The sequence below is a fragment of the Eleginops maclovinus genome, chromosome 20, assembly GCF_036324505.1.
Source record: "Eleginops maclovinus isolate JMC-PN-2008 ecotype Puerto Natales chromosome 20, JC_Emac_rtc_rv5, whole genome shotgun sequence".
Taxonomy (NCBI): Eukaryota; Metazoa; Chordata; class Actinopteri; order Perciformes; family Eleginopidae; genus Eleginops; species Eleginops maclovinus.
Genome location: NC_086368.1, coordinates 15,894,831 through 15,922,135, shown reverse-complemented (window position 1 = coordinate 15,922,135; position 27,305 = coordinate 15,894,831). Strand labels below are relative to the sequence as shown.

The 27,305-nt window shown below is 39.0% G+C and overlaps 3 protein-coding genes across 3 annotated transcripts; all 3 read right to left on the bottom strand.

Moving 5' to 3' along the window:
• Positions 1-5,824: 5,824 nt before the first annotated feature.
• LOC134883363 (transmembrane protein 88) lies at positions 5,825-11,648 on the bottom strand. Its single transcript, XM_063911691.1, has 3 exons — positions 11,440-11,648; positions 10,353-10,644; positions 5,825-8,130 (listed from the first exon to the last, which is right to left on the bottom strand). The coding sequence occupies exons 2-3, from the start codon at positions 10,641-10,643 to the stop codon at positions 7,903-7,905; spliced, it is 519 nt and encodes a 172-aa protein (XP_063767761.1). The 5' UTR covers position 10,644; positions 11,440-11,648; the 3' UTR covers positions 5,825-7,902.
• A 2,571-nt stretch (positions 11,649-14,219) lies between these two features.
• On the bottom strand, positions 14,220-19,857 carry nbl1 (NBL1, DAN family BMP antagonist). Its single transcript, XM_063909934.1, has 4 exons — positions 19,395-19,857; positions 17,489-17,669; positions 16,529-16,640; positions 14,220-14,961 (listed from the first exon to the last, which is right to left on the bottom strand). Exons 2-4 carry the CDS (start codon positions 17,659-17,661, stop codon positions 14,680-14,682), a joined length of 567 nt encoding a protein of 188 aa, XP_063766004.1. The 5' UTR covers positions 17,662-17,669; positions 19,395-19,857; the 3' UTR covers positions 14,220-14,679.
• Positions 19,858-21,911: 2,054 nt separating this feature from the next.
• LOC134883621 (MICOS complex subunit Mic10-like) lies at positions 21,912-26,612 on the bottom strand. Its single transcript, XM_063912080.1, has 4 exons — positions 26,495-26,612; positions 22,377-22,424; positions 22,178-22,287; positions 21,912-22,082 (listed from the first exon to the last, which is right to left on the bottom strand). The coding sequence occupies exons 1-4, from the start codon at positions 26,553-26,555 to the stop codon at positions 22,074-22,076; spliced, it is 228 nt and encodes a 75-aa protein (XP_063768150.1). The 5' UTR covers positions 26,556-26,612; the 3' UTR covers positions 21,912-22,073.
• Between the last annotated feature and the right edge of the window lie 693 nt (positions 26,613-27,305).

Here is a 27,305-nt window from a genome sequence, read left to right as displayed (position 1 = left end):
ACAACTGGGAGTTATTCTATGCTGTTGATTGGTTCTACTACCCAAATAAAAACATATTGACATTTGGTTTCCATTGGATTCCATTTAACAAATTGTGCAATGTAATAAGTGTCCCATCTATGTGAACATGTTTTAAGTGGGGTCTAGGGAGGTCCATGAGTTAAATACAAATGACTGAAATGTGCCCAATTGTAGTTTGACAGGTGCCTGGTTCTCACTGCAGCTCTTACCAGTGCAACTTTGTTTTGGACGCTTTCATGGCTTGACATTCACAGTTTTGGCCTTCAGTCACAGCATCTGGGCGCAATTAAACACCTATTGTTTTAGTCCTGTGTGTTTCCAGGCCATGTCAGCAGCAGGCCACATCATATTATGGCATCTCCAACAACAAACAGTGTCTTCTCAGGTTAAGGTGTCTGGAGGTGGATATTCATACTAAATTTCATTGATCCATTGGAAATTCTTCAATGTATTTAACTAAAACCCCAAAAGGTCACCACCAGCGTGAGGTAAATTCAAGAATTCACCAACATGTCATTTCATGCGGACTGTCTGAAGCTGAGTTTCCTGGCAATATATTTGAACTCGAGAACTCAGAATCAGAACACAGAATGTTCACGGTACATATGAACATGGAACTCTGCTGGATCTCCATACCAACTGCGGCCTGTCTGCTGGCCATTGCACACAAACCTGCTGGAGAGAAAGCATCAGAAAACCTACAGAGCGAAAAAGTTCAAATTATGAACACTAACATGTCTTCTAGACAACACCTCATTGCTGAGATGGAGCTTGTCCATAATTTGTCTAAACTTACCCTGGAGGAGAGAAAGGTGGAGGTCAGAAGAAAAATGTATGTCGAGCTCAAAGCAGTGGAGATGGAGCGCAGACAAATAGCTGCTCTGGAGACCCTGGCAAAAAGGAAGAGGGACAGAGAAGAGGCTCAAAAAGTGACAGAAAGTCTCACGAAAGTAAACATGGAGACAGACAGGAGGAGGCAGGAGACCCCAGAGAAGAGACAGCAGAACCAATTGAAGCAAGAGAGGCTTCAGTGGCAACAGGTGATGCTGAATGGAGTCAAAAGCCCAACTCAGAATTTCATCTCTCTGAATGAAGAGCAAGAGAAAACCCCTGACCTGAAGTCACCTGAGAGAAAGAAGAAAACTCTCCACAATAACTGGGTTGCTGAGAAAGAAATGCACAGTAGGATTGTCATTGATGAATCCATCTATCTCCTCTTTGCTGCCAAACCAAACCCAAAGTCTGATGGTATGTATCATCAGGGTTGGGGGGATTACTTTTTCAAATGTAATCTGTTACACTGAAAGAACTGAAATGTTGACTTTAATTAAATGTATTGTGTCAACAGATTTCACATAACTGTATTCAGTTAGTTGACCTATAATATATCAATCTTTATTTCAAAATGTATGTAACTTTATAATCTACTTTTTATTTATTTAACAGTAATCTGATTACATTATTTATGTAATTGTAATCGAATAAAGTAGTTTTTTTCAATGCTGATTAAATAATGTTGTGACATGTAATCCGATACTCCGTTTCCATAACATATATTTCATGACTTGTATCGTCCCAGTTGTCAAGTGAAGGGATGTTCGCTTTGAACCATTTTCTAATTATTGCTTTTTTTGCTGCAACAATTATAATTACAAATAATTGTTTTGTTTTGATGTTTGTGTGGATTGAACATTTGTGTGTCATATTCACACATAGTAAACCTTTTTCTTCCTTTATCTGAAGGAAAAGCAGCTGAGGTCAAAGAGACCCTGCAGTCAAGCCTTCAAGACTCATGGCGTCCTGGAGTCAGTTCTGAATGAACTGTTAGACTGGTCCGTCTGCTAAAAGCAGCTTCAAGTCCAGATCTTACAGATTTTATTGTATTGTTGTTTACCTTGTTTCTTTGTTTCCTTTATTGTCTTAAGTAAAAGTGTTCATTTTAAAACATCAAGTTGTTCTGTCTACTCTTTTACATAAAAGTGTGGAAATATACTGATGTGCTGTGGTGGTAAGTAACTATGTACATTTACTGCATCTCCAACAACAGTAAAAATGCACCATTATTTTTCTGTCCCTGTCACGATTTGTCTGTTTGTCTGGGATTTATTTTGAAAAGTGTGCACTCCCCTACTTATTTCCGGTACTATTTTCTGTGTTCCCCTCTTGTTTGATTACCGGATTGTGTTCACCTGGTGCTCCTCTGTTTTTCCTCCCTCCCCACCTGTGTCTTGTCTTTGTGATCACTGTTCTTGTATTTAAGTTCTGTTTGTCCCTCACTTGTTGTCAGATCCTCCGTTGATTTTGGATGTGTTATCCAGGAAGAGAGTTAGTTCCGATCCGTTTCTTTAGTCTAAAGGCCTTGAAATAAAGGTATTTTCAGTTTAACCTTTGTGTCTTCCCTGCATTTGGGTCCTGCCTGCTTCGCTCTTCGTAAAAGACCCCTTCAATGGAGCTAATGGGCGTATTTCGTAAACTGCTAGCTGTTCCGCCTCCTTCCAGTCTTTTTGTTAATAGGAGAGGAGATTGGTCACATTTTTCATGGGTGCAACCCACATACTCAGCTCTGCTGCTCCTCCCACAAATACATGTTCCTCACAAATGAAGCACCTTTTGAAAGGTAAAAAAATAGGCTGTCCAACGGTATAAAATGTATTGCTTAGAAGCATTGTTTCATCAAAGAAATGATCAACCAAACACAAATTTCCTCACCTTTTGTGTTAAGTTTATATAAACCATTAAATATAAACGGACTGTTTACATGAAATATAAATTGTAGCTAACTATTTCATGTTTCTAATGGTTTTTCTCACAAACCATTAATTTCATTTTGTACTACCTCGTTCATACAAATCTGTGTTGCTTTCTGTATGACCTGCTACTCAGTTTCCTCTTCGATCAGCACTGAGAGCCATCCTTGCTCTGTTTTAAGGTCAGCGATGGTAGCCAACTTCGACCATCTCTGGCTCTTTATGCTTCCTCTTACTCCTCTGGAACCCTGAATGATTTTCATCCCTCATACATTACAGAGTCTAATTGGAGGGGCATGTATAAATGAAGCCTATGTATGACAAAAGGTTAATTAAGCCAATCAAAAGCACTTTGACTTTACAGGCACCAGCCCTGCCCTGGAAGTATTGTCAACTTTAGACAACCTGCTGTGTGCATCGCACCTGGCTGCCTGTTGGTAATTATCCCTCTGTATTCCTCTGCTTTATCACCAGCAGTTGGCCGACACCAGGCACAAAGAAAATGAAAGATCTGAATTTGTTTGCTCATAGTGCTGGCAAACATCTGTGCGCTAACACGGCGGTTATTTGCTTAGCCACTCGTGACTACCACAGAGGCACACAGTGGATCCAACAAACACATAATCATGTCCCACTGCACACACAGTGAAGGCACAAAAACAAACACATACATCACACTGACACACTCAGCACGCTATGAACAAGGACACCACTTATTTTAATACAATAAACACACAAACACCTGCAGCCATGTCGACAGATTAATCCAAGTGTCCATTCTGCAGCAACTTGCAATATATTTTAACCTTCAGCAGCCCAGAAAAACAGCTTGTGTTTTATTTAATCCTTCGTCAAATTGAGGCGATAATAGTTGAGTTGGAAGTAGTAGTTAGATTATAATTGAGAGGAAATTGCAGGACCACAGCGGGAGGAGGGTCACAAACAAACATCTTCATCCTGCCCTGCTGTTTGTTTGAGATGTAGCTAGTGTCTGATCTCAGAGTTAGTCTAGATCAGTCTTGTGGTTTTATTAATTTTTTTAATCCTGCAAATTAATTTGTTGACAGTGTAATTGTCAATGTTCTTTGTTTGCTTTGGACTGTATTCAGAATGACACTTTACTTGTTGACATTTTCAGTAATTAAGTGTTTTTGATCAAATGTTACAGAAGGTTTTTCCATCTAATTATATTCATCTTTGGAGTGAGAGGACATTGACAGTGCCATTGTGATGTGCTTTTCATTGTTTTGGCTCTGTAGATTGGAACTGAAATCAACCAATGAGTACCAAAGAAACACAATTTTGTGAATTGCTCTATTGTAATCTTATATTTTTGTATGGAGATAAAGCCTTGAGTCACGCCTCCTGAAAGAGATGTCACAGCCACAGAAAGTAGTTGTGCTTTATATGTAATCTGTTTTTAGTGTTCGGAGGGAAGCATTAGAGCTTTCACAAAGTACTTTATGTCATTTAACTGCCTTGCAATATTCTCCTTTGTCTCTTTTTGCAGTCAAAGCTGCACTCAGGCAGAAAGAAGCATACACTCGAGTTCACTTTGAAACCAAAAAGTGAATATTGACATTTCCAGCACTCTGTTGAGAGCAATGTGAAGGACTCTTACACTAATGCATTCGATTTCAAATAGTCAGTGAGGTATTGAAAGAAGAAAACCTTCATATTTGGAAATGGTCCAGTTCAAATGCATTTGTCTGTCACTTTTTTTGTCGGAAAATAAATCGATGCTTTTTTGTTAGTTTGTTACCTTAACCAGGGAGATTTTTTTTAATGGTTCTTCTGTCATCATGATAGCATACTGATGTTAGCATTCAGCAACACAAAAAAAATCATTGTGCAGTTTGCAGTCAAGCTTATGATGCTGCCAGGATTGCTCTAGACCATTTACTCAGAATCATTTCAACAGTTAATTTAATATTTAGTAAGTCCTTCACATATTTACCAGTGGGTTGACTTAATATCACACAAGTTACTTTGTTTTGTCTCTGTTTGAACCCTCATGCAATAAAACAAGTGGAAACAGTCAATGCTGCATAAATGACTCTCAGTGGGATGGGAACTAATGAACACTGACAAACTGGCAACATGAAATGGTTATTAGGAAGGTTTGAAGGGATTTCATTATCTGTGATTAATTACATTTCAGAGAGGCATTATTACAATGCAGTTTTCAAAGGCATCAATGCACTCACTTTGCCATTTGCTGAGGTTTTAGCTTTCAAAGGTATTTTCGTATCCATCCTGCTGCAGTTCCCTCCCCCATACTCTGCATCTATTCTAATGGGCACATCGATTGACTCACATTATAAGCCAATTCTCCTTTTTAACTAAAAACGGCGAGCACACTAGAGCTCAGCAACATTTCAGACACTTCACGGTCAACAGCGTAAAGGCAGAGGATGAATTCAAAGCTAAAGAGGATGAGTCACACAATTAGGAGACACAAAGTGATATTGACCAGTGGCACTACATGTCTGGGTGAACAGTGTTAAGTTTCTGATAAAAACTACTGTGGGATTTCTGCTCCAGCTGCCCAGTTTCACTGATCTGTCTTAACACGGTCAGCTGTGAATAAACTCTACCTTGAAGATGTATGGCTGATAAATAGACAATGTTGAGGATGATAATTTGAACGTATATTTTTTAAATCTACATAATTACTTCAACCTTCCCCTATCATTGGGATGAATCTATTTTACTGCTGATTTTAAGAAAAAGTTGTTAAAAGTATTCTGTAAACAAATGATCAATTTGACATTAGTCATGTGACAGTAAATTATAATAAATACAATACAATACCATTTTCTACATGTCAGCAAACCATGCAACTCAATTGTCTTTATCCCAAAAAGGTGCCAACTCGTTTGCTGGACATACTACATATATGAAAAAAGGCCTACCACACCCAACAAAGACAATATTCTACTTATATTTAATGAAGAAAGGGGGTCCTTATCAAAGGGGTTTAATTAATCAATAGTAAAAACAACAACATCCTTTTTCTTACATGGCCCAAAATAGTTAATTACAAGCCACTAATTTCCTGATTGGAAAACAAGGAATTATTTCCAGCTTTCAACACTTAACAGTTTCTAATTTTCCGTGACAAAATCCATTTTCTCTTTACTATTGAGTGTTGAGATTTGACCATTTGTATATTTGTCAGGCAGGCAGAAATACATTCTTTTGCTAGGCAGACATTGTTAAGAGCTCACACAAATTGTTAGGTAAACACCCACATTTCTACAGAGTGCAATCAGACGTGAACACTGCACACTCTGAACAAGAGGAGGATGATGCAGCCGTCAATATGGTGGTAAATGGAGTACATACACTATCAGGATAGACTCGACAAATTCAACATCAGATGCAAAATGTCCCTTTAATTTGCACAAATGTGACAAAAAGTAAACTGTTGAAGCATTTATGTTGTGATGTAGACTCTGTCACATTGTTCTATTTTGAACACCCTCTTTTTTGCTGTATGTGTGATCATGACAATGTGTTTCTGTCTACACTGAAATGAAAAAGTGAACAAAAAAGAAATCCTCTAATCTTTCACAAACATCATCTTAAGAGGTGATTTACCAGTATAGCACTCTGCAAAAATAGAAAATAAATACATGTTAGTGTTATAACAATGGCACAGAACAAGTAACAACTGCTCATCAGGAAAAACATTCAAAGCTTTCTTCTAAAAAACCATACTAGATACTTAAATACTAGATTAGAGCATGGACACGCGGACAAAGAGCAATGCAAAGAGGTATTAGGATGAGCTCCTTATCTGATGATTCAAATCTCACTTAACCACCTGGCTTCCACTGAAAAGCCATTTTTCTTTGTTGTACTGCTCGACTTCTGATGTTTTATAAGGAAGAGTGTGTTTTGTTATGGCACAATGTGAGCTGAGAGAGACAATTCAATTAAATGTTTCATATATAGCCTTCCCTCCCTCCATGACTGCTAGAGACGCTGTATCAGATAAACAAATTTAAATGTCTATTTATTCTCCTAACAGACAATATTCATTTCCACATATGCTGATTTGTATCTTACATCTTTATTTATCCTATTTTCAGGGTGTTTGAAGGTCATCGGAAATGAAATCCAACTTACTAAACCAAGTTAAATTCAAAACACCAAATGTTATTTACGCAACTATGTTTTGACTTTCTGCTATTTCTGCTATTGACTTCTAATTTACAAGCACAAATAATTTCACAGAAACACATTTCTGAGAAAATGGCACATGAAACCCTGTCAACATAGTTAGCAAACAGGAAACACAAAAATATTTGTTTTAATAAATAATGTTTAACCAACACCACAACGATAAAGAGGTTAGTGTTTCTGCTACCTTGTAAACTGAAAATGACAATTCCTCCGAGTCATTTTTTGGGTCAAAGCCGTGATATTGCAATATTTATGAAAATCCTTCCTTTACCCTTAATTTTACAAAAGTGATTTTAACTCTCTTAGGATGCATTTTGTTCCTCTTGTATCAAATTAGTAAAGAATATGTTTGGTTTTGTGAAGTTTAAGTACAGACATCACTCCACGAGGTTGACATTGCTACAATAAACTTAAGCATGATCATATTTTCACAAAATAAACATAGAGTGGGTAGACAAAATAACAGAGACACTTTTCAATATGCAAATCAGTTCAACAACAGTACAAAACTCGAGAGCCACACAACTCTCACACCCGTCAGTTAAGAACAATGATAAAGTAAGGGGCAGGTTAGCTTAGCATAAAGACTGGAAACGGGGGGGGAAAGCTAGCATGGCTCTGTCCATAGCCCATTTGTCCTGGTAGTCAATCCTGGTAATGAAACCCCCCCTCAAAATCATCCATTGCTGCCTAAAACCCTTTCCCCACGTTAACCACGATCAAAGAGAAATGTAACTACCTCTCTGCAAGAATGTAAATAAGTGTTACCAAAACGGGGAGCCCTGTCTAAAGTAGCATCCAGTTGTGTCAACATCTCACTACTATTGAATATATTTGGAGGTGTTTCTGTTATTTTGTCTACCCCCTGTATCTCTCTGGTTGATTGACACTAATCTAACTTTTTGATCTCCCCCGGCTGTTAGCATATCCAACCTCGTCTCGATCAGACCCAGGCGTGGAGGCTGCCGACCCAGTCCAACAGTCGCCCTCTGTACCAGGCACGTGAGATCGGCTGAATGAGAAGCGGGATTCGAAACCTTCGGACCAGCCCGCAGAAGATAGCCGCCGCCACGACCACGAGTGGTGACATCATCACAAAACCCAAGATGATGAGGGCGGAGCAGCTGTTGTCGTCAAGGTAGCGGCATATGGCAGAGGGGGCATCAAGGACCTACAAGGAAAAACACAAAGAGAGATTACTAAAGCAATAAGGAGGGCTCAGAGGACATGATGCACCTTTTGGGATCAGCAGGAGATTCTTCTCTTCAGTCACAAAGCAAAGAGGTGGAATTTGTTATGTTATGTGTTGGCGTATGCTTGATGTGCAGAATGACGTTGTGGGTAGTGGGCTGTGACAGAGTTTCTCCCAGCCTCCCTCTCCAGTTCAGATAAGAAATGGCTCAGTAGCTGTCAGTAACCCTCCGAGCTGTCAATCACCTTGTGAGGGCGAACGAAAGGGAGGAGGATAAAGATGGAAACTAAAGAATGACGTAGCAGCAAGTACACACTAACATCCTCACAAAAACATACAGACACAAAGTGCAAGAACATCAGATAGTTTTCTCTGTCAAGCCCACACAGACAAACTCAATCTCCTATTGTAAGACTTTTCAAAAGGAGCTTCCCCTCCACCAAACGCACCCTTGCAACAGCAGTGCCTAACTCACCCATGAACACACAGACGCACACACCTCTGTCAAGCGCACACTGTGAATTCTAACAGTACAGCATGCCAGTGCACAGCTGGCGCTGGCACCAAACCAGACAATATTGTCTTCTCAGTGGGGCCCTTTGGCCATGTTCAGTCTGTCTCTACAAAAGGGAGAATTCTCTGACTGACATTGTCTGTAATTGTTTGCTCAGAACTGACATTTGCTCTGGCATAACCATGTTCGTAATTTGTCTGCTCTTTTCATACTTCAGAAACCAAATCATCCTACAAAGGGACAACAGGGGCAAAGGACCAACTGTATTGAATGCAGGATGTGGTGTTATGAACATACACTGTTAAAAACATATGTTACGACATCCATTGTTTGTGGATTTCAGTTTAAAAGCCTCGAGGCAATCATTTTGATCATCGCCATCTTGTGTATTTGGAAACATATGTGACTGGAAGGGTGGAGCAAAATACAACCAAGCACTGAACAAGACATATTAAAGCGACCATAAATGTTTTAACTGACTTAAATTTGATAACATCCCTGAACTGAAAACGCACAGTGGGTTAAAGTTGTAAACTGACGAAACGGACAAAAAAACATGGTAGCAACCTGTCAATCAAAAAATAGCCCAACCCAAAGTCAGAAATAGGGTCATTTTACTCCTAGACTTCTATGCAACCAGAGATTTCCTTTTGTAATGATGGCCATTAGAGAGAATGCAGGTTTTAAGGCAAATTTCCAAATTGGCTTCATTTTAATACCTCAAGGGTGCTGTTTGGTTACAACCTGTGCAGTGAGACAAAGACAAACCTGTATATCCTCACAGCATGAATCAGCATGGTGCCTACAGTCACCATATTTTACTGATGATCTGTCTGCCTCTCAGATCACTCATTCAAATAAGAAGCTGCACCCTTCTCCTCTCCTTATAACCAGAAAACTGACAGGCTCCAGCATTCACTTAATAATTGAAGTACTTGCTTTCAATTAATCAATTAAAAGCAGGTATAACCCGGATAATTAAGCATGAAAAACTATGTGGAGATAGTGTCAGCTAGATGTACCACTGCTGTTAAAAAGGCTGTCTGTTTCCCTCGAAAACTCCAGGTGCCATTTAAAGATAATCCTCTCTCTAAATGTCACAAGATAACTTGCCTAAACTTCCCTTTAAAATTGCAGTTTTCCTTCTTGTTGGATATGTAAACATACTGTCAGGTCGACACAGAGAGCACTATCCTTTTTAAAACTGCAGTATATATTCTTTGCCACTTGGGACAGCAGAATAAACTGTAGAGAAAACACTGACATGTTATCACATTTAAAGATATGTGGACCTTGTTAGCAAATAGTTGCTTATACAAGTTAAGAAGCAACATTATTAATCATTTAATTGATCATGTGACTTCGTTCACATGATCAATTAAAGTCCAATATTCACTTAAGCTCTGTTTTGCTCTTAAACAACTCATTGAGAAAAAAACATCTGGCCCTTTAGCTGATAAATACTCTTTAATGTTGACCTGTCTGTCTTCTGTTGCTATGGGTTTTGTTTTTTACTAAAACAGATGCTTGCTTTAGCTGAAAACATCAATTGATGATCATTTTAAGTGGGTCTACTTAATTAGCGACATTTCTTTATATCAGTAGTCAGCAGTCAACTAGAATCATAGTAAACTTTTCCTCTCAGCTTGTACAAGCAACAGCAATAACCAACAGAGCGATATCTCACCCTGGAGTGGCAGAGGAAACCGGCATACAGCAGCAGCATTGGAGGGAGCAGCACCACAGAGAAGACAACAGCCAGGAGCAAAGCACTGGCTGAAACCACAAATATGTCCCAGAGGACGAGGGCCGCCCCACAGGCCAGGCAGCCGAACCTGCTCCTGCGGCTGCCCCATGCACTGCCCCCACTGTGGGCCACAGGAGGGGGCAGCATCTTCACTCCCTCCCCGATCCAGAACTCCTCTTCTTTCTCTTCCTCGACTGAACCATCCTCCAGGTCCACATCCACACCACACATCCTGAGGCAGAAGGAGAGATAGAAAATGAGAGTGGATTGAGTGGTAATATCAGAATACCTTTATTCTTCCCACAGAGGGGAAATGTAATACTGATTCAGACTGCAAGGTGGTGACAGGCAAACAATGATACATCCCTTGTGTCTTGAGCTGTTATGGTATTCATTGAATTGATGAAAAAGAGATAGAAAAAGAGAATATGCATGTAAAAACATCCCTGTGCCTATTTAAATGTGTATACTGATAATCTGTATTAATTGACAATAACATTCTTTAACATGTTTGCATGCAAAGCCCTGCCCCCCTTCTTCCCTTTTTTTTAATCCATACAGCCAATAACTCGTTAGACTATGTAAATGAGGAACCTAGCCTCCTTTGACATAACACGCACGCACGCGCACACGCACACACGCGCACACACACACACACACACACACACACACACACACACACAAACTTGGGGCTGTCTTCATCGCTCCTCTTGTCGATCTCATTGATCGGGGCTTTGTCACTGAAGCACTGACTGTATGCCAATGCGTTCCATTTTAAATTGACTGAAATCTTTTTTATATTTAACCCTGAACGACCTGCTGCTGAGCTGCATACACAAACCAGGAACATCACACTGGACAGGACACATGCTGTGCTTCTCTAACAGCATTTCCAACTCGACCACATTACTCTTCATTTTCTGACTGGAAACTGTCAATGTAAACAGATGTCACAATCATTAATGCATGTGAAAGAGTTGTGTAAAATATAATAAACAACACGTTTTAAACGAGAATTGTTGCCTACCTCCAAATTCCGTTAATCCCGCGGGTGTGTTTGTGCTATAGTTTCTTTTCCGCTGATCAACTCGGATCTCTTAATTGTATTAAGAAACGAAGGAAATATATATATTTTTGTTTTAAACAAGCAGCAGACAGGAGCACCTGTGAGTTGAAGCCCGCGTGCTGGTGTACTGATGCTGTGTGAGAAACCTCGCGCGTCTGTGGGATCCAGCGTCTCGGGGCCACGCGCACCACCGTTAAATGCGCGTTCACATTGGTTTACAAAAACACATTTTCCAACCTGAAAACAAACTTAAAAATATTTTCACATTACGAGAGTATTAGTACAAAAGGCACCACAGAGCGGTGGACTGAGTGCCATAAAATACTTTTACGTCATTGCTGTACATTTTCTGGCAACCCTAATTCACGAACTTTTGTGTTGGATGGGTACTGGAAATGTCCCTTCACTGTGCCAAAAACCAACAATAATCAATTAATCAATCAATGAAAAGCTTATTAAAAATCACAACTGCACACAGGATTTGCTAACATTAATGCATGTATTGCAAACCTGATGGCTTTTTACAAAGGTTATATTTATTCATGAATCAATTTCATACATTGCTATCAAATATCAAACAAAGAAACTGATTGTTTTACAGGCAAATCTCGTTCGTTCGTTGGCAGTTAACTGATAGATGAGAGCTATACTTACCTTTTAAAAGCATGCATTTTTTGTAAATTCCACACAGTGTGACACTCTGGATTTAATCTGATCAAAGCATACACCAATCACACAGTTGGTGGCTCAGTCAACGCAAGGATAGCCAAACTAAAGTATATTCCCGGCGTGACGTACAGATTAAAATAACTGTGTTTTTTAGACTAACTCTAAAACAGTTTAATGAAATTCTGTGTATTCTTGCCCTGCTGTTCGTAAGATGCCAAGCCTAAAAAAAACTACGTTTTAATAGTCCTTGCCAGACATTTTCATCATGTAATCTGCCCAGGTGGCTTATGTTTACATAACTAAATGTATTTCATTTAAGCCAGATAATCAGAAAGCATCAAATTAGATTAGGGTTCACTTAAAATCCTAGAGGTCATGCATGATGTACGGTGACTTTCACACAGATGAAAATAATGAGAAAAACTACAATCTTATAAAATAAAAATCACAAAAAACGTTATCATGTATTATAAGGATTTACATTTGGAGTGTTTGTGACAGGTTAAAGAAGAAGTGTATTACAAAACTGTCAGCGTGCACAGTGGACAAAAACACAGTAGACAGAGGGTAAATTTAAGAAATCAAACTTGAGTTAATAGATGACAAAAAACTGTGATATGTTCAGAAATGTCCCTCTGAGTTCCTCTTTCTGCAGTCTGCCTCTCACCAATCTTCAGAGCATCGTCAGCTGTGTGGCAGGAGAGATAAGAGGAAGATCGATTTGTTTTGCAGCACAGACAGACAGTCAACCTTTCACTGCTGAAATTTAATTACTCAGAACAAGGGGAAAAGATGAAAGGATAGGGGATAGAGCTGAGGAAATAAGATAGGGTCTGGACGTAGAGATACAGATGAGGAAATTAGTAATGAAGCAAGGGAGAGATTCAGAGTCAGGGGTAATACGCTGGGGCTTGGTGTGTTTGGTGTCTGGTTCTGAGGAGTTTAAAAGTTAGGCGACTTGCTGGTAATAAAGCCTTTCCAGGCTCCACCTGTAACATCTGCTGACATCTGCTGGACTCTCTTTGAACTCTTGAAACTAAATGTAGCAAACGCATTACTTTTTGGCAGCCACTGCAAACACTGTTTTTCAGAAATGTCCTCCAGCCTTCATTGACTGGACAGAAGTTCAGTGTATTTAACCCAGCAGAGCATGAACTGAACGCCCTCCATTTATTTCCTTTCAAGAGCATCGAGCTTTGTGCCTTGCTCTCTGCCTCCAGCCACGAGGTCACTCTCCATCCGTTTCTGAAAAGCATCCTGCAGGTTGCCATGGTAATTCATCTTAGTACAGCAGCATTTCAGGTCAACAAGGAACACTCGAACACCAACAATGAACCCGGACAAAAGGATATCTGTCTCCCCGACTGATTTAACGTTATGGATATAATAAGGTAACCATTTCAACAGCTGTATTTTGGACACTATGGCTGTCACAATACTTTGTTTACACTAAAATATATACAGTATACAAACCCCTACTTGGCACAATGAAAGCAATTTGACCTATTGTGCTATTATCACTTACAACCTCAATATTAATTAACATTACCAACAGAATTTAGAGAAGTTTGTTTAACATTTCAAATTAAAATGTTAGGCCATATCTTAGACAGTGCTCATTTAAAAGTCCTCTAATACGGGACAATTTGTACTGCCAGCATGAACAGGAAGAACAGTTACTAAAGTAAATTTGAGCTTTGTTTTAAAATTGAAGTATTTTTCAAATTATGCATTATAATTAAGGTACATACAAAATAATGAATAATGGATAATGGATAAACAAGGGAAAGTATCTCTGCAAAAACTGTCTTAGTGGCTTCAGTCACAGCATGTCATTAAACTTTCTGGCACAGTGAGATCAGATTTAAGCCAAAGACGCAGCAAACAGCAGGGCCTCTTCCCATCATGCACCTCTTCTGTGCTCCAGTGGCATCTATTAAATGTCCAGGTTTTGTGAGTTTTTGTAGATAACCAACACCATGTGCAGTGGCCCAGACTCCCACAGCAGCCACATGATAATAAAAAAACAACTTGAGTTTTTAGAAACTGTTAAAGTCAATTTCTTGTGATGCTCATGGTGAAAGTGGGTTTACTGGCACTTGTATGAAAAGAACAAAAGACAAAAGGCAGTTATGTCAACAATAAGATATAGTGTATTAAAGCGGATTAAAAATATTCAGACTACAGCTCATGTCTGGAAGCACACATATGTTAAATCAGCAAACAAAAAGAGTGCATGTGTTTGTACGAGTTTATATACAATGGAGTGTAATCTGAGAACTTTGTGAAAGTGTGAGTGTAAGTATGTGTGTGTGTGTGTGTGTGTGTGTGTGTGTGTGTGTGTGTGTGTGTGTGTGTGTGTGTGTGTGTGTGTGTGTGTGTGTGTGTGTGTGTGTGTGTGTGTGTGTGAGAGAGACGTTTCAACACAAAGGTAAGCCATATTTTCAAAGTGCCTTTACAATACTACAGATTGATACAAAGGATGTGGTGTGTAGGACAGAGGGCGGCAGAGATGAGCAGAGACAGCGTCACCTAACCCCCGTCTGATGTGTGTGGCAGTGTGTGATGATCTGTGTGTGGGTGAGCATGCTTATGAGAGTGTGTGTCTGGAGGGGGCAGAGGGTGAGCCTGAGCACCGCTGAGGGTGTCGGATAAAGACGGCGCTTCCACCACGTTGTCTGCTGGATACAGCTGCATCACCCCCCCCTCCTGGCCGCCCTCCTTAATGCAGGGCTGGCAGCTGCAGTAGAAGATCCTCTCCACCAGTTTATCCACATGAGGAGACTCTTTACTGCCTGGGCAATCCAGTGTCACCTGTTCAAACATACACATGCATTGATGTAAATAAAATAAAAAATGTTCAAACAGACAGAGAGAATAAAAGAGAGGGAGGAATAGAGAGTGTTCTGTTTTAATATCCGGATTGCTCATCTCGGGAACAAAAAACTGAACTTTAAATTTGACCCAATTTTGCAATGAAATCTAACCGTTTCACATGGTTTGGCGTGATATGCTGCTGTTATTTTTCACATCTTTAATGATGGAGCCAAAATGTACGAATAAGAAGTCTTATTTATAAATACTCTGAATTGATTCACGACTTCCAAAAGTCGTTTTCAATTGTACTTTTCAGCAATGCAACTCACATTAATTATACCAACCAAATATAAGTGGTGTCAAGTTTTTACATGTAAATTGTTGCAAATCACGTTCAACTGTTATCTTGTGTTCATTTATTTTTGGAAAATGTAAAGTTTCTGAAATGTAAAAAACAGCTTATTCAAGCCTACCACTTTTATTAATAAATATGGGTGTATTTTTATGTTTTGGATAACATAAAATAGTTATTCTTAAAGTCAAAATGTTATTAAACAATGTTTTTTGCAACTGTTGCTGTAATATACATTGCGTAACAATTTGTCTAAAGGTTTGCCTTTATGGGTTTACATAATTAACACTGACGATAAGTGTAAAGTTGTAAGAAGGTGTTGGTGGTTTATATACTTTATATTAAATTAGATAATCAGATTTTTACACTACGCACATATTTCATAAGTGGATTGTTGTTTTTGGTCAAATTCTTACTCCCTAATATTGTATTTGATTGCCAAGAAAAAGACTGCACAAAGATGACATTCTTAATAAATATGAAATAAACAGAATTTATGAAACCTCAGTGTTGCACAAGCTCTTCCAGACCTCACACAACTTCCCCTCACTGTTTCCATTATTCATTGAAAATGATCATTCAGCAGTTTTATCTTGATCTACCACTAAGTGCCAAAGCAGCATGGAGCAGTATCCTCTTTCATGAGAGCTGACTTTGTTTTGCTTCAAACTGAATTTTGTTTAAAGTCCTGCAACAACAATCATAACCACAGACATAAACATTCATTTTCAGATAAATAGAAGTAAGGCGAAACTGTAAATGCGATCTCACTAGACGTGCTCAAGCTAAAAAAATAGTTTGAAAATGAATTAATCTATCAGGTAACAGCATTGCACTCAAAGAGATACAATATTTTCTACTGAAACATGAGGCGAGCTCACCTGTGGTCCCACCCGCCAAGTCTACCTGGCTGCTTTCCAAACTACATACACCTCACTACAGAGGCTTTGTTGTCGAAAGACTGGATTCCTTCTGGCTAACAGGGACAATGAACTTTAGAGTAATATAAATACAGGATGTAGGCCCATAGGAAACCGCAGGAATCGTGACACATATCTATTCAAAACTCTCAATTTCTGTGTTTTTATCTGCTTTGTGTAAGCCAATGAACAGGATTCTTTTATGTTGGAAACCTGTGGTTTTGCATTTGAGTTTGACAAACTGGTGCTGGTGTGTGCTTGCTACATTAGTTAATGGTGTAATAAATCTTACCACTTCCCACTGTGACTCGGCAGGCATGCAGGAGTCACAGTGCACCAGAGACTCGGTTGACTGTGGGAAAGTGTTGGGGACGCTGTAGCTGAAACACTGGCCCAGACAAGCTCTGTGAGGAGGAAAAAGAGCATTATTACATGATTTAGCTGCACGGCCAGTCTATTCATTCCTGTGAAACCTGTGGCCATCTGGTACCCTCAAGCCAAAGACAATATCTGGCCTGTTTTACATGAAACCTAAGGGGAAGTAGTTGTTATTATGCCAGGTAAATGAGGTAAATGTGGTAAATGTGTAAAGCATTGTATTTTATGTCAACATCTGCCGGTGTGCATGAAAACAGTGGGCATCATATCATATTAAAAATGTCAATACAGCCTTGAATTGATTTTCTCATTAGTATTTCGCTAAAGGCTGAAATAGCTTAAAGTTTAATTGTTCTCCAAAAATATATAATAACACATCACTAAGCTACATTGGTGCACTGTAAGATCTGACTTGAATATCAGTCTGCTGCTGTGAATACTCCCCAGAGCAACATATAATCTCCTGTATATTTATTTTTACTCCTGTTTGAGTATGTTAGCTAAAAGGTACAGAATCCATTGGTTTAAGAAATTCAGATATTCCCATTGTTACCTCTAATACCATGCCTGCAGTTTTCTAAACAATCTTTCATATTTATTCAATGGAGTTTTCCAACCATGCAGGCTTGATTAACATTCATTATGAGTATGTTTAGAAACAGTGTTGAAACTTGCTGTGTAGTGAAGTGTGTTATTTCTTCAATCTTTATAGTTTTGGATGATTAGCTATGCTTAACAAGTATCAACTCACTTGATTTTATCTTTGAGGATGCAACATTATTGACATCTAGACATTCTGCATTATTCACCTTTGGAGTTGTAGAGAAACTGTCAGACAGAGAAAGAAAGAGACAGATAGGGCCTTCATCCTGACCTGTTTTGAATAGAGCGAGGCTGACATCCTGTGTGCCCGACTATCTGTGTGATGTTCTTGGCCTCGCACCAGGCGCTTTTGTCAGGGAACAGCGCCAGGCGGTTGATGTGGGCAGGCGGTGCCGCTGAATACAGTGCAAACAGTGCCCAACAAATCTGAATCCTCTGCCACATGACTGCACCTAAAGGGGCGTAAAACCAGTCAGCAAGTTAACGCTCTGTTAACCTGGTGCCACACAAAAACACAAATTACAAGAAGTAGTCATAAAATCTTTTGATGTTTTTTCTAGTGTCCATTGATCTGTTGCCTAGCTGTACAGTTATTTCCGGACTTTACATATCCACGCAGATGTGGATTGGCAACTTCCTGGTGATTAGCAGCTTGCATGTTTGGATCATTATGATTAAAAGAGACTTCTTAATGGCCTTTATGAATCACCAGCTGCAGAGAGAACATACTGTGTTAATATTGTACTAAAAGAGACAATACAATGGGGGAGGGAGGCTAAAGTCTGCTCCATACCACCTGACTCTAATACCAAGTCTGCTCTCTTTCATTCTCTTCTTTAAAAATACCTCAACCAGGCACGTCATTTACAACCTACAAAATCGTTTTCTCCTGCTGCTTATAAAAAAAAGGTGTCTCATGGTCACCCACGTCGACTACTTCACACACTTTTCAGCACTTCCAAATGTCTCAGACACAATAAACCATGTCTACGACCATAGACCATGTTCATGAGGGAGAAGACTTAATTGAATAAATGTTCATCTTTTCTATGTTTTTTCAATCTTCAAAGTTCAGGCTAAGTAGGCTACTTTCTTTAATCGCAGCAGACCTTACAGACTGAGCACCTATAACCAGAGGTGGAAGAACTACTCTAAAAAAGTAAAAGTAACAGTAGCTACAGTGTAAAAATAGGCTACTCTGTTAAAAGTAAAAGCACTGCATTTTAATTTGTTCTTAATCAAAAGTAAAAAAGTATCGGCATCAAAAATATACTTAAGTTACCAAAAGTAAAAGAAGCTACTCGTCATACAGAAGGGACCATTAACATCAATTTTTTAAAAATTATTTTATGAAAACTGTTGGTGCATTAATTTGTGAATTTCAATGTCGTACTGATGCTGGTTAGTATAGGGTTTATTTGAATTACTTTATAATAAGTAAGTACAGTAGTAAGTACAACATTTACCGACCTAAATGTAGTGGAGTAAAAGTATATAATAGCATGATTTGAAAATACTCAAGTAGAGTACAAGTATTTCAATATTATACTCAAGTACAGCACTTGAATTAAATGTACTTAGCTAATAACATTAGGCTACACCACTGCCTATAATGCTGTTGGCAACACGTTACAGTAACAAATAAATTCCCCTTTCAAATAGGCTCCAGTAGCCAGTTTTACGTATAAAAAACGACGAAAAACGTGTTATTACACGGAAAGGTTATATGGTATAAGATTAAATATGATTTGAACAATAAAGCCGCAATCTCTCCTCAGCTAATAGTAACTTAACTAACATTAACGCCAGCAACGGTTCTGTTTAACGGCTGATTGTCCAAATCTTCTTTTCTGATTTTCTTTTATTTATCACACTTTCATTATTAGGCATATTTAGTAATATCCCCCCGTGTAATTACGGATGTTTTAAAAAATGTTGTATTACTTCCTTTACAGTCTATGGTTAACTTACTTCGGAAGATAGAAGAAATTGTTCCGTCATTTTTAAACAAGTGTCGCAGCCAAAGTAGACTGACGGATGAAAACTGGCTAACCTAGCTAACAGTAGGTAGAAAACGACCGTAAATTGTGTTACTGCAAACTTCACTTTTAAAGTAGTAATGTAACTTTCTGAGTAACGTGTTCCAGTAGGCTATTGGTCTTAGTAGAGAAACTTACCACCACCGACCCTATTGGGAACAGCCGGTTGAACACAGCGCTACGTCCCGCTGAGCTGAGCCCCCTCACCGAAGCCTGGACACGGGCACCTAAAACCTGCAGATGCGGGTTGCGGAATATGTCCGTGCGCTGATAATCTCAAGAAAAATATGAGCGCTTGGTCAGCTGCAGGAATACTTCAGAGCCCAGTCAGTCATAAATGAGTTACATCACCCGGGAAGAAAAATAACAGTGCGTCGGACGGGGAAGGATGGGGAGATGGGGTTATTATGAGCGCTATCTCATCCCCGAGTCCATCAGACCGTCCCTCCCCTTTGTTCTCCTCTCGGCCAGTGTTAAATTCTCTCGTAACTCCACGGAAAAATACTTTCCAAGTTGTTGTCTTTTGTTGTAAAACTCTGTAGCCGGGGTTAGGCGCGGTTGAGCCCACTGCAGACAGGAGTCCTGCTGTGCTGTTTCTGGACGAAAGAAGACGGGGAGGAGGAGGGGGGACTCTGGGGAAGGTTTGAAATGTTTCCCAAAGGCGAGACCACAGATCAGATTTACAGGACATAATGCAAATATAATAAGATTACAAAATATTTACAGCCATACATTAACTTTGTAAAGAGCCTACATATGTCATTGCTTAACTGACATGTTTTTTTTTTTTTGATATACGTTTGACATTGTGAACATGGGAAACAAGCTGTAAAGCAGATGTGAATCACTGCCCTGATCCATTTCTCTGATTTCTTAGGAAATGATATCAACAGCAGGTTAACCATAAGCTCATGACAACTTGATCTAATTAAGGCCCTTCAATATGTTTGGAGTGAAACCACTGACAGACTCATGAGCACGAGTTGCTTAAAGGCATGGTGTTCGCTGGTTTTGCGGACCTGGGAGTTCAAATCATATTTAAAAAGGATTATGGGCATAACTGGCTGAATTATATAATACATAATTCAGATCTTTGGGCTAAAGGTAAGTGTGTTCTGTCCCTCAAAACCACTGACAGTAACACTCAGTACAAAAGAAAATAGCAATGACAACTATCAACAACAGTGGGAAAATTAAAGAAGTCCAAACATTATGTTTTCAAAAATTAGTAGGCCGAAAAATGCCTTTAGCCTAGATATAAAAAAAGATTGTAGATAATAAAAGCAATCACAGGGACATTTGTTTTGCATTGCATATTTTTACTTTTTATACCATGAACAACATTTGTGGTTGATGTTTTTACACAAAGATCTGAATTCAGGATCATCAGTAGCTCCAAGCTGGAGTCATGCAGCAGCACACATGGCATGTCTGGTCTTATATTTCATGCAAGACATTCACCAACACTGACTAAACAGTTTTGAGTTATTAAATGAAAACAATTTATTAGCATTATAAGACTCGTAATTATGATTCACCAAGGAGAAATTTCAGACAGGCACAGACAAGTATGGCCTATGGGTTTCAGTTGCCTTGTTACATCTCAGCTGTGTCACTGGTCCCCCTCACACAAACACACCCCATTCCTGCACTTCATCCTACCTGCCTACAGGTGTTCAGCCTGGCTTGTGTCCATAAGCACCCTTAGCTGTCTCACGCTCGACTTGCAAACAAATATTTTAATGGACAGGGGACGAGTGATATGGCTTAATTTCTGGCATTGCTCATTATGTGTTTACATTGCTGAGAAGGCTGTTACTGTGATGAGAGGGAAAATGTGAGTATGTGTGTGTGTGTGTTAGTGTATGCACACATGCATCAATGTTTTCTTTGATGTGAAGTGTAAACCATGTGTGATGTTCAGAGTGCAAAGTGCAGAACTCACCTGTTAGTAATAAGACCTAGCTCCAGTCCAGAAAAGGCATTCCTCTGCATTCCACGGATTCTGCTTCACCAGGGGGCTGGATAAACGTGTGCGCCTGCACACGCTCACACAAACAATCCCTCTTCTCTCCTAGCAGGCCCACGCAACTACACATAAGTGATCAATCACACTCAAAACAATCTCTCCAAACAGACTGACGGCCAACGAATACACAAGACGTAAGAGATTCTTTTTGATACGGAGACGTGTACTTTTCTGACTCCCTGTGAAGAAAACAGTCTCAGTCACAGCAAACACACTTGTCCAACTCACACAACTTAAAACAGGAGTGCAAATTACTGCACAAAACGCGAATGCTTAATCTATGAGTAAAACGTGGACTGAGTTGCTTAGGAATCAACCCATTATGGTTGCAAAAGAAACCTACATCCATAAATGGTAAATCAATATGAACCAACATAACTTTCTCTCTTTCTATGCATTAATCTCCCACAAACTGTATGTTTGTATGTGCAACTTTTCATCCTCCTACTCTCTAGAAGGGCTGCAGATGCTGAACCTGGCCCTCATTCCAAAACAGCAGGAGTTCAAGTCTCCCAGCTCATTAACACACAAAATTGCATCCCACCCCCAAACCACATTTTGTTCCCCTCAGAGGAACACAAAGAGAGAGAGCGAGAGAGAGAGGGAGGGAGAGAGAGAAACAAAGACAGATTTCCAGAATTGCTTTATTAAATATACATTGACTGCCTTTTGATAAACACAATGTTGGCATCATTGGTCATTAGTGCTAGGACAAAAATGAGCAGCAAAACAATAACAAAAACAGACAAGCATCTTCTTGGCAAATCCTATTCATCTGTAGTCCTTCACTATTGGTCCTGTAAATAAGCAAACAAAGATTATTAAAAAATGATGTATGGGTACACCACAGACCTTAAGTAAATATACTATACATTTCAAACACTCTGCATACCTTAACCATGCTGCCGTGAACCAGGTATGGTGACCTTAAGTCGTGCTGGCAGTTGGCGTATCCCATGCCCAGTCCCAAACCTGATCCAAGTGAAACAGGCCATGTGCGACCTGGGGGAAAGGAACAGTCAACCATAAATTATGTTTAAAAGTACAAAAAACCTGCATTTAAAAGTCTATTTTAGAAGAGGAGCACTTACGTTTAAAGAGAACGACAGAGAACAATACGCCAAGACCAAGGCCGGTAACTGCAAAGAGTGAGGAAATAACAAAGTAAGAGTGCTGTGATTAAAACACACTTCCAACAAATATTTGACTTCAGCACTGAGGTAATGTGATCATGTCTGATCCAACATAAAAACTGCCTGGCATGGATTTAAATCTGTTGTAATGAGGTCAGTGGGGTGCCGCTATTATGTTTGATGCAAGAGTTGGTAAATAGCACAAGTTAGAAAGACATTGCTCATTAGGAAAAGAGAAGGAGAGAAAAAGCAGAAAGAGCACAACCTTCCAAAAAAGAAAAAAAAAACATTAAAATGGGTGCAAGGGAGGGGGAAATTAGTTCAAATGAGGAACGACAGTGTCCATGAGGCTGAAGTAAAAGAACTGTAGGTCAAACAGTGCAAACATGTGCTGGTAAGCAATGTCTCGAGCCAGTATGGTCAAGCGGAAGGTAAGTCGGTGGCACAGGAGTTGTTTGAAGTGCTGAGACCGGAGTGGGATCTTGAGGAGGAATGTGTTTGTGCGCTTAACTTCACCTCGCTGCAGGACACACCACACCCAACAGCAAGGCCAGCCAGCACAGAAAACACATAAAAAAACATCCATTTGGGCCCCTCCGACTCTTAATTGGATTCAGAGAGCTATGCAGCATGACCGAACCAGAACCCTCAGACTGTTCTCCATTACACAACTTACAAATGTAAAACAAGACCACAAAAGACCCCGCACACCCTCACTATCTTTGCAGATCTACAATAAATCATTTTCCTCTGCGTACATTTCAAGCAGAGATTCGGTTAGATTTAAGGTTCTCCGTCTGTTGCAGCCGCAGTGTTTCTTTACTCTTCAGCCAGAGAAGTTTTGAAGTCCCATGATGTTCCACTGACAGTAATACAGTTAAAGCATTGGCAAAGTATGAGGGCTGATCAACATCTCCTTTTGGCATCTATACTCTTTGTCTGGTTGTCTTCAAGTGGGATAGATTATAACAAAAACATTTTTTTTGTAAAGTAGAAAGAACTGCTTAACCCAAAAAACTGAAAATACTCCTAGAAACTAAAGATGCTATTGTATTTCATTTGTTCATTATTTAAAGTAGTTTTACAAGTATTTGGGAATGGGATCACTAAAGACAATCATTTTGACTTTGTGAATGTTGTTTCTCAATTAGCCTTCATTCTCAATAGCAGTGACCACGTACATGCATGCATCCACACGTTCCTGCATTCACACACACAATCTCACAAAACATTTGACCAACTTTTAGCCTCCTTGTGAACACAGTTTGGTTTAACTGACATTGCAATTTTCAAAATTGTTGTGACAGGACATTTGTTTGCACTTGGGTTGGGGTTATAGTTGTTTATGTTTCTGTATACTGAGTGACAAAAATAAGATTCCTTAATATGACTAAGTGACAGTCATACTGCAAATGTAAAGTAATATAACTAATGTATTGTGCTGTGCAGCCCTTCTTTCTTAAGATGTGCCATCATCAAGTCAAAATATATTTATTCATGAAATACTTTTGTAAGGACCCTGATTAAAAGACATTCCTGTCGTCCTCAGCTTTGGCGTTTATGCTTATTGGTAAATACTAGCATGCTAAATGGTATCCCAAGTAAACATGGATAAAAATACAACATGTTAAACATCAGAGTGTTAGCATTGTCATTTGGAGCCTGTTGGCTCACAGGTAGTGAATATTATTACTCGCCTGTCTCACTAAAATACTGTTTACTAGTTCCTCAAATGAAATAGTATGTTTCAAATAAACAAAGTTGTTTCCTGTTAAGAAGAGGAAGTTTCTGATTGTGCCCTCATCAATGCAAATGCAATCCACTCTTCACAAAAAGGAGTTGGATTTGACTTCTCTCTTCACATTTATCGCTGACCAGTGTATATTTATTTGGCTTTCTACTGTTGCTGAACAGTACAATTTCTTTATAGGATATCTAAAAGCTTTACCAAATAATCTTAACCTGTGGCATTAAATATAAAATGTAGTGAAGAGGCACCAACCTTTTATGTCACGGTCTTGTTCATGGTGCCTGATCCTGTGCAAAACATGCTTGTCAGGAACAAGCTAATTGCTTGTCCTGTGGTATTGCTGCTTGCCGGTTTTTTTTCAATCAACTGCCTATAAAAAGAAATTTACACTTGACACTAAGCCAAACATTTGCCATGACATAGCTGGGTTCGACCCCGAAGATCATGGCTACTCATGATCAGAATAAACGGGGATCTAAACTCACGGTAAACGAAAAGCGTTTATCAGATTTAAAAATAGGCAAGGGAAGCAACTGCCTTGGGACTCAGACTAAAAGTCCCCTTAACAGATGGATTGATTTTTTTTTGACAAATATTTTATTATGTGACTGTTGTAACTTGTACCACTAAAATAACTCAGTAAAAGCTCTCCAAGCACACATTCTACAGGATACTATTTACTTTGTACTTGTACTGCCAAGGATATCATTGTACTACAAAATATACCTCACAGAGAAATGTTTCTGGTTACATTGCAGATTTACATTTAACCCACAATTTGATATGTTATCATTATTTCAAAAATGGTTTTAGTCCCCTATTATTTAAGTTAGTGAAGCAAATGTTATAGAACAAACTTTTATAGTCATTATTCTGCTATGCAGGACAACGGTACAATGACACTCCCTGACATAAAAACAATTTTCACAACATAAAAAAACGATCTTGCAATGACGGAGTGGCACTGCTACTGTGGGAGTTCAGGTAAGAGTTATGTTGTAACACTAATATGTTCAGTATCCAGTGGCCCTGAGGGCTCATCTGCTGCAGACTGCATGTTTTACTCCGCAGGGCCTTGATGCCCTGCCACACCCTGCTGTACAGAGCTCAGTTAACTTTTGTTCACATTTATTATGATTAAATGTGTTGCATGTCCACATGTCACTAAATTTGATAAGGCATTCCTTGGTTGACCCTGGCAATACCCACCCAGTGTGAAGGACACACAGTCAGATATTTGTCTTTTATAGTTGGATGTCTCAAAGTAACTAATTTATTAAATGCTAGGAATTATCAACACACTTAAAAGACTGCACTACATAAATGCTAACAAACATCTTCCCAAACGATCAAAGAAAGTAAGGACTAACAAAAAATGTTTAAACAAGCCCCTGAGCACAACACGTGCAGCACAGTTTCTCTGGCTACCAGAGACACCTTGGCACAGCTGGCAAGTTGCTACACAGGGAGCTCAAAGAAAGGCCACAATGCAGATGTTTTTACTCACAGCAAGAAACATCTTTCATTGTTCGGAAGTTGACATCATTAAGTTCCTTTTGGGAAAGATTGTTTGCCAGTCAAAGTATTTGATCGTGGTTAAACATTTTTCCAAATAACCATATGAGCTCTACATTAAGACCCTTGAGGATGTTTTATCATAGAAGACTGGTTGAGGGAAGACCAGAAACGATAGAGGAAACAAACATCTATTATTTTGAATACGACTTGATTCAAGAAATGTCCCTGTTTATTTTGCAGTGCAACTGATGAAACACTTACCTTCAACTATTTTGTGACCCTTATAGTTTTCCGTATAAGGCCTACAATCCAAAACGTCCACCTGCACAGAACAGGTGCTTTTGTTTCTGTAAACGCTGTATGTGTAGGTGCTACAACCTCAAGAGAAGGACCGTGATGCTCCTTACGGTAAAATATTGATTCAACGTTGAAAGACATCCTGGGAATCAGGACAATAAGACTTCAGGATGATGTAGGCAGAATTAACCTTTACTCTGTCTAACGATGACTTTGTTCACATCTGTACAGTCTGTTAGTCGAAACACAGAGTCTATCTTGTACCTTAAGGATGTATTCTTTGATCTTATAATGTCCCCCAACAAATAAACATTGAATCAGTTTTATATCCATTTAGCAGACACAGGTTTACATTTGACCTCAGTAATCTGTCCCTGCATGGTGAGACAGATGCCGCGTAAAAAGGACCTCGACTGAAGTTTAGCAGGATTTATTTACCATTTGCAATAAGCTGCTGAATACCTAATGACGGCATTAAATAATTATGTAACAGATATGAAGAGATATTAACCTGTTTTCACGGCTGTATCAGCAAGACAGCGGTCCCATTTCCGTCCATGTAAGTCAGCCATGTTTTCAGCTGTGATGAGGAAGCTCCGTAAAATATCGCGAGAGAAATTAAAATCACGTGAACACACCCCACTATCAATGCAACCGCAATTGAAAGTATTTATGCACTGTAAAACCACAATACACCTCAGTATTTGTATTTTCTTTATAACCTTCAGTTCATTGTTAACTCAGCTTCACATTTAATCAAATAACCGGGTTTGTGAGGTAAGGAAATACCCTACTTGATGAGTCACAACCTTCATGTTTATGTTAGCCTAAATATACAAATTACAGAGCCCATTTAATTAATGTTACTTTATTTATTTATTAGCTATCACTTTAAAAGGTTTATTTCTTTAGATAACCTCCTGAAAATGAAATTGCTAACTTTTTTATTGGTATAGGCTGTTCAACATCAAAGTGTATAAAAGTTCTGCAGAAAACAACTTTTATTCCAAGATTTGCACATCAGATACTGAACAGAAAACTGTACTTCCCATATAAAGATATAGGCAACAATTACATTATTACAAAAAATATCTCTCTACCTCTCAATTAACGCCCATTTCCCTATGTTTTTACTGCAAGATAATCTAGATGTGGCATATTTGGAGAAAAGAATTTGAGCCACACCTTATTTAATCAAAAACACGATTTATTCTTCGAAAAACCTTTGATAACAGATATTTTTTTGATGGTTCCTGGATTTCTTCTCTCACAAAATGTAGGCGGACATCCTTTGCACTCAAAGTCAATAATATACAGATGTC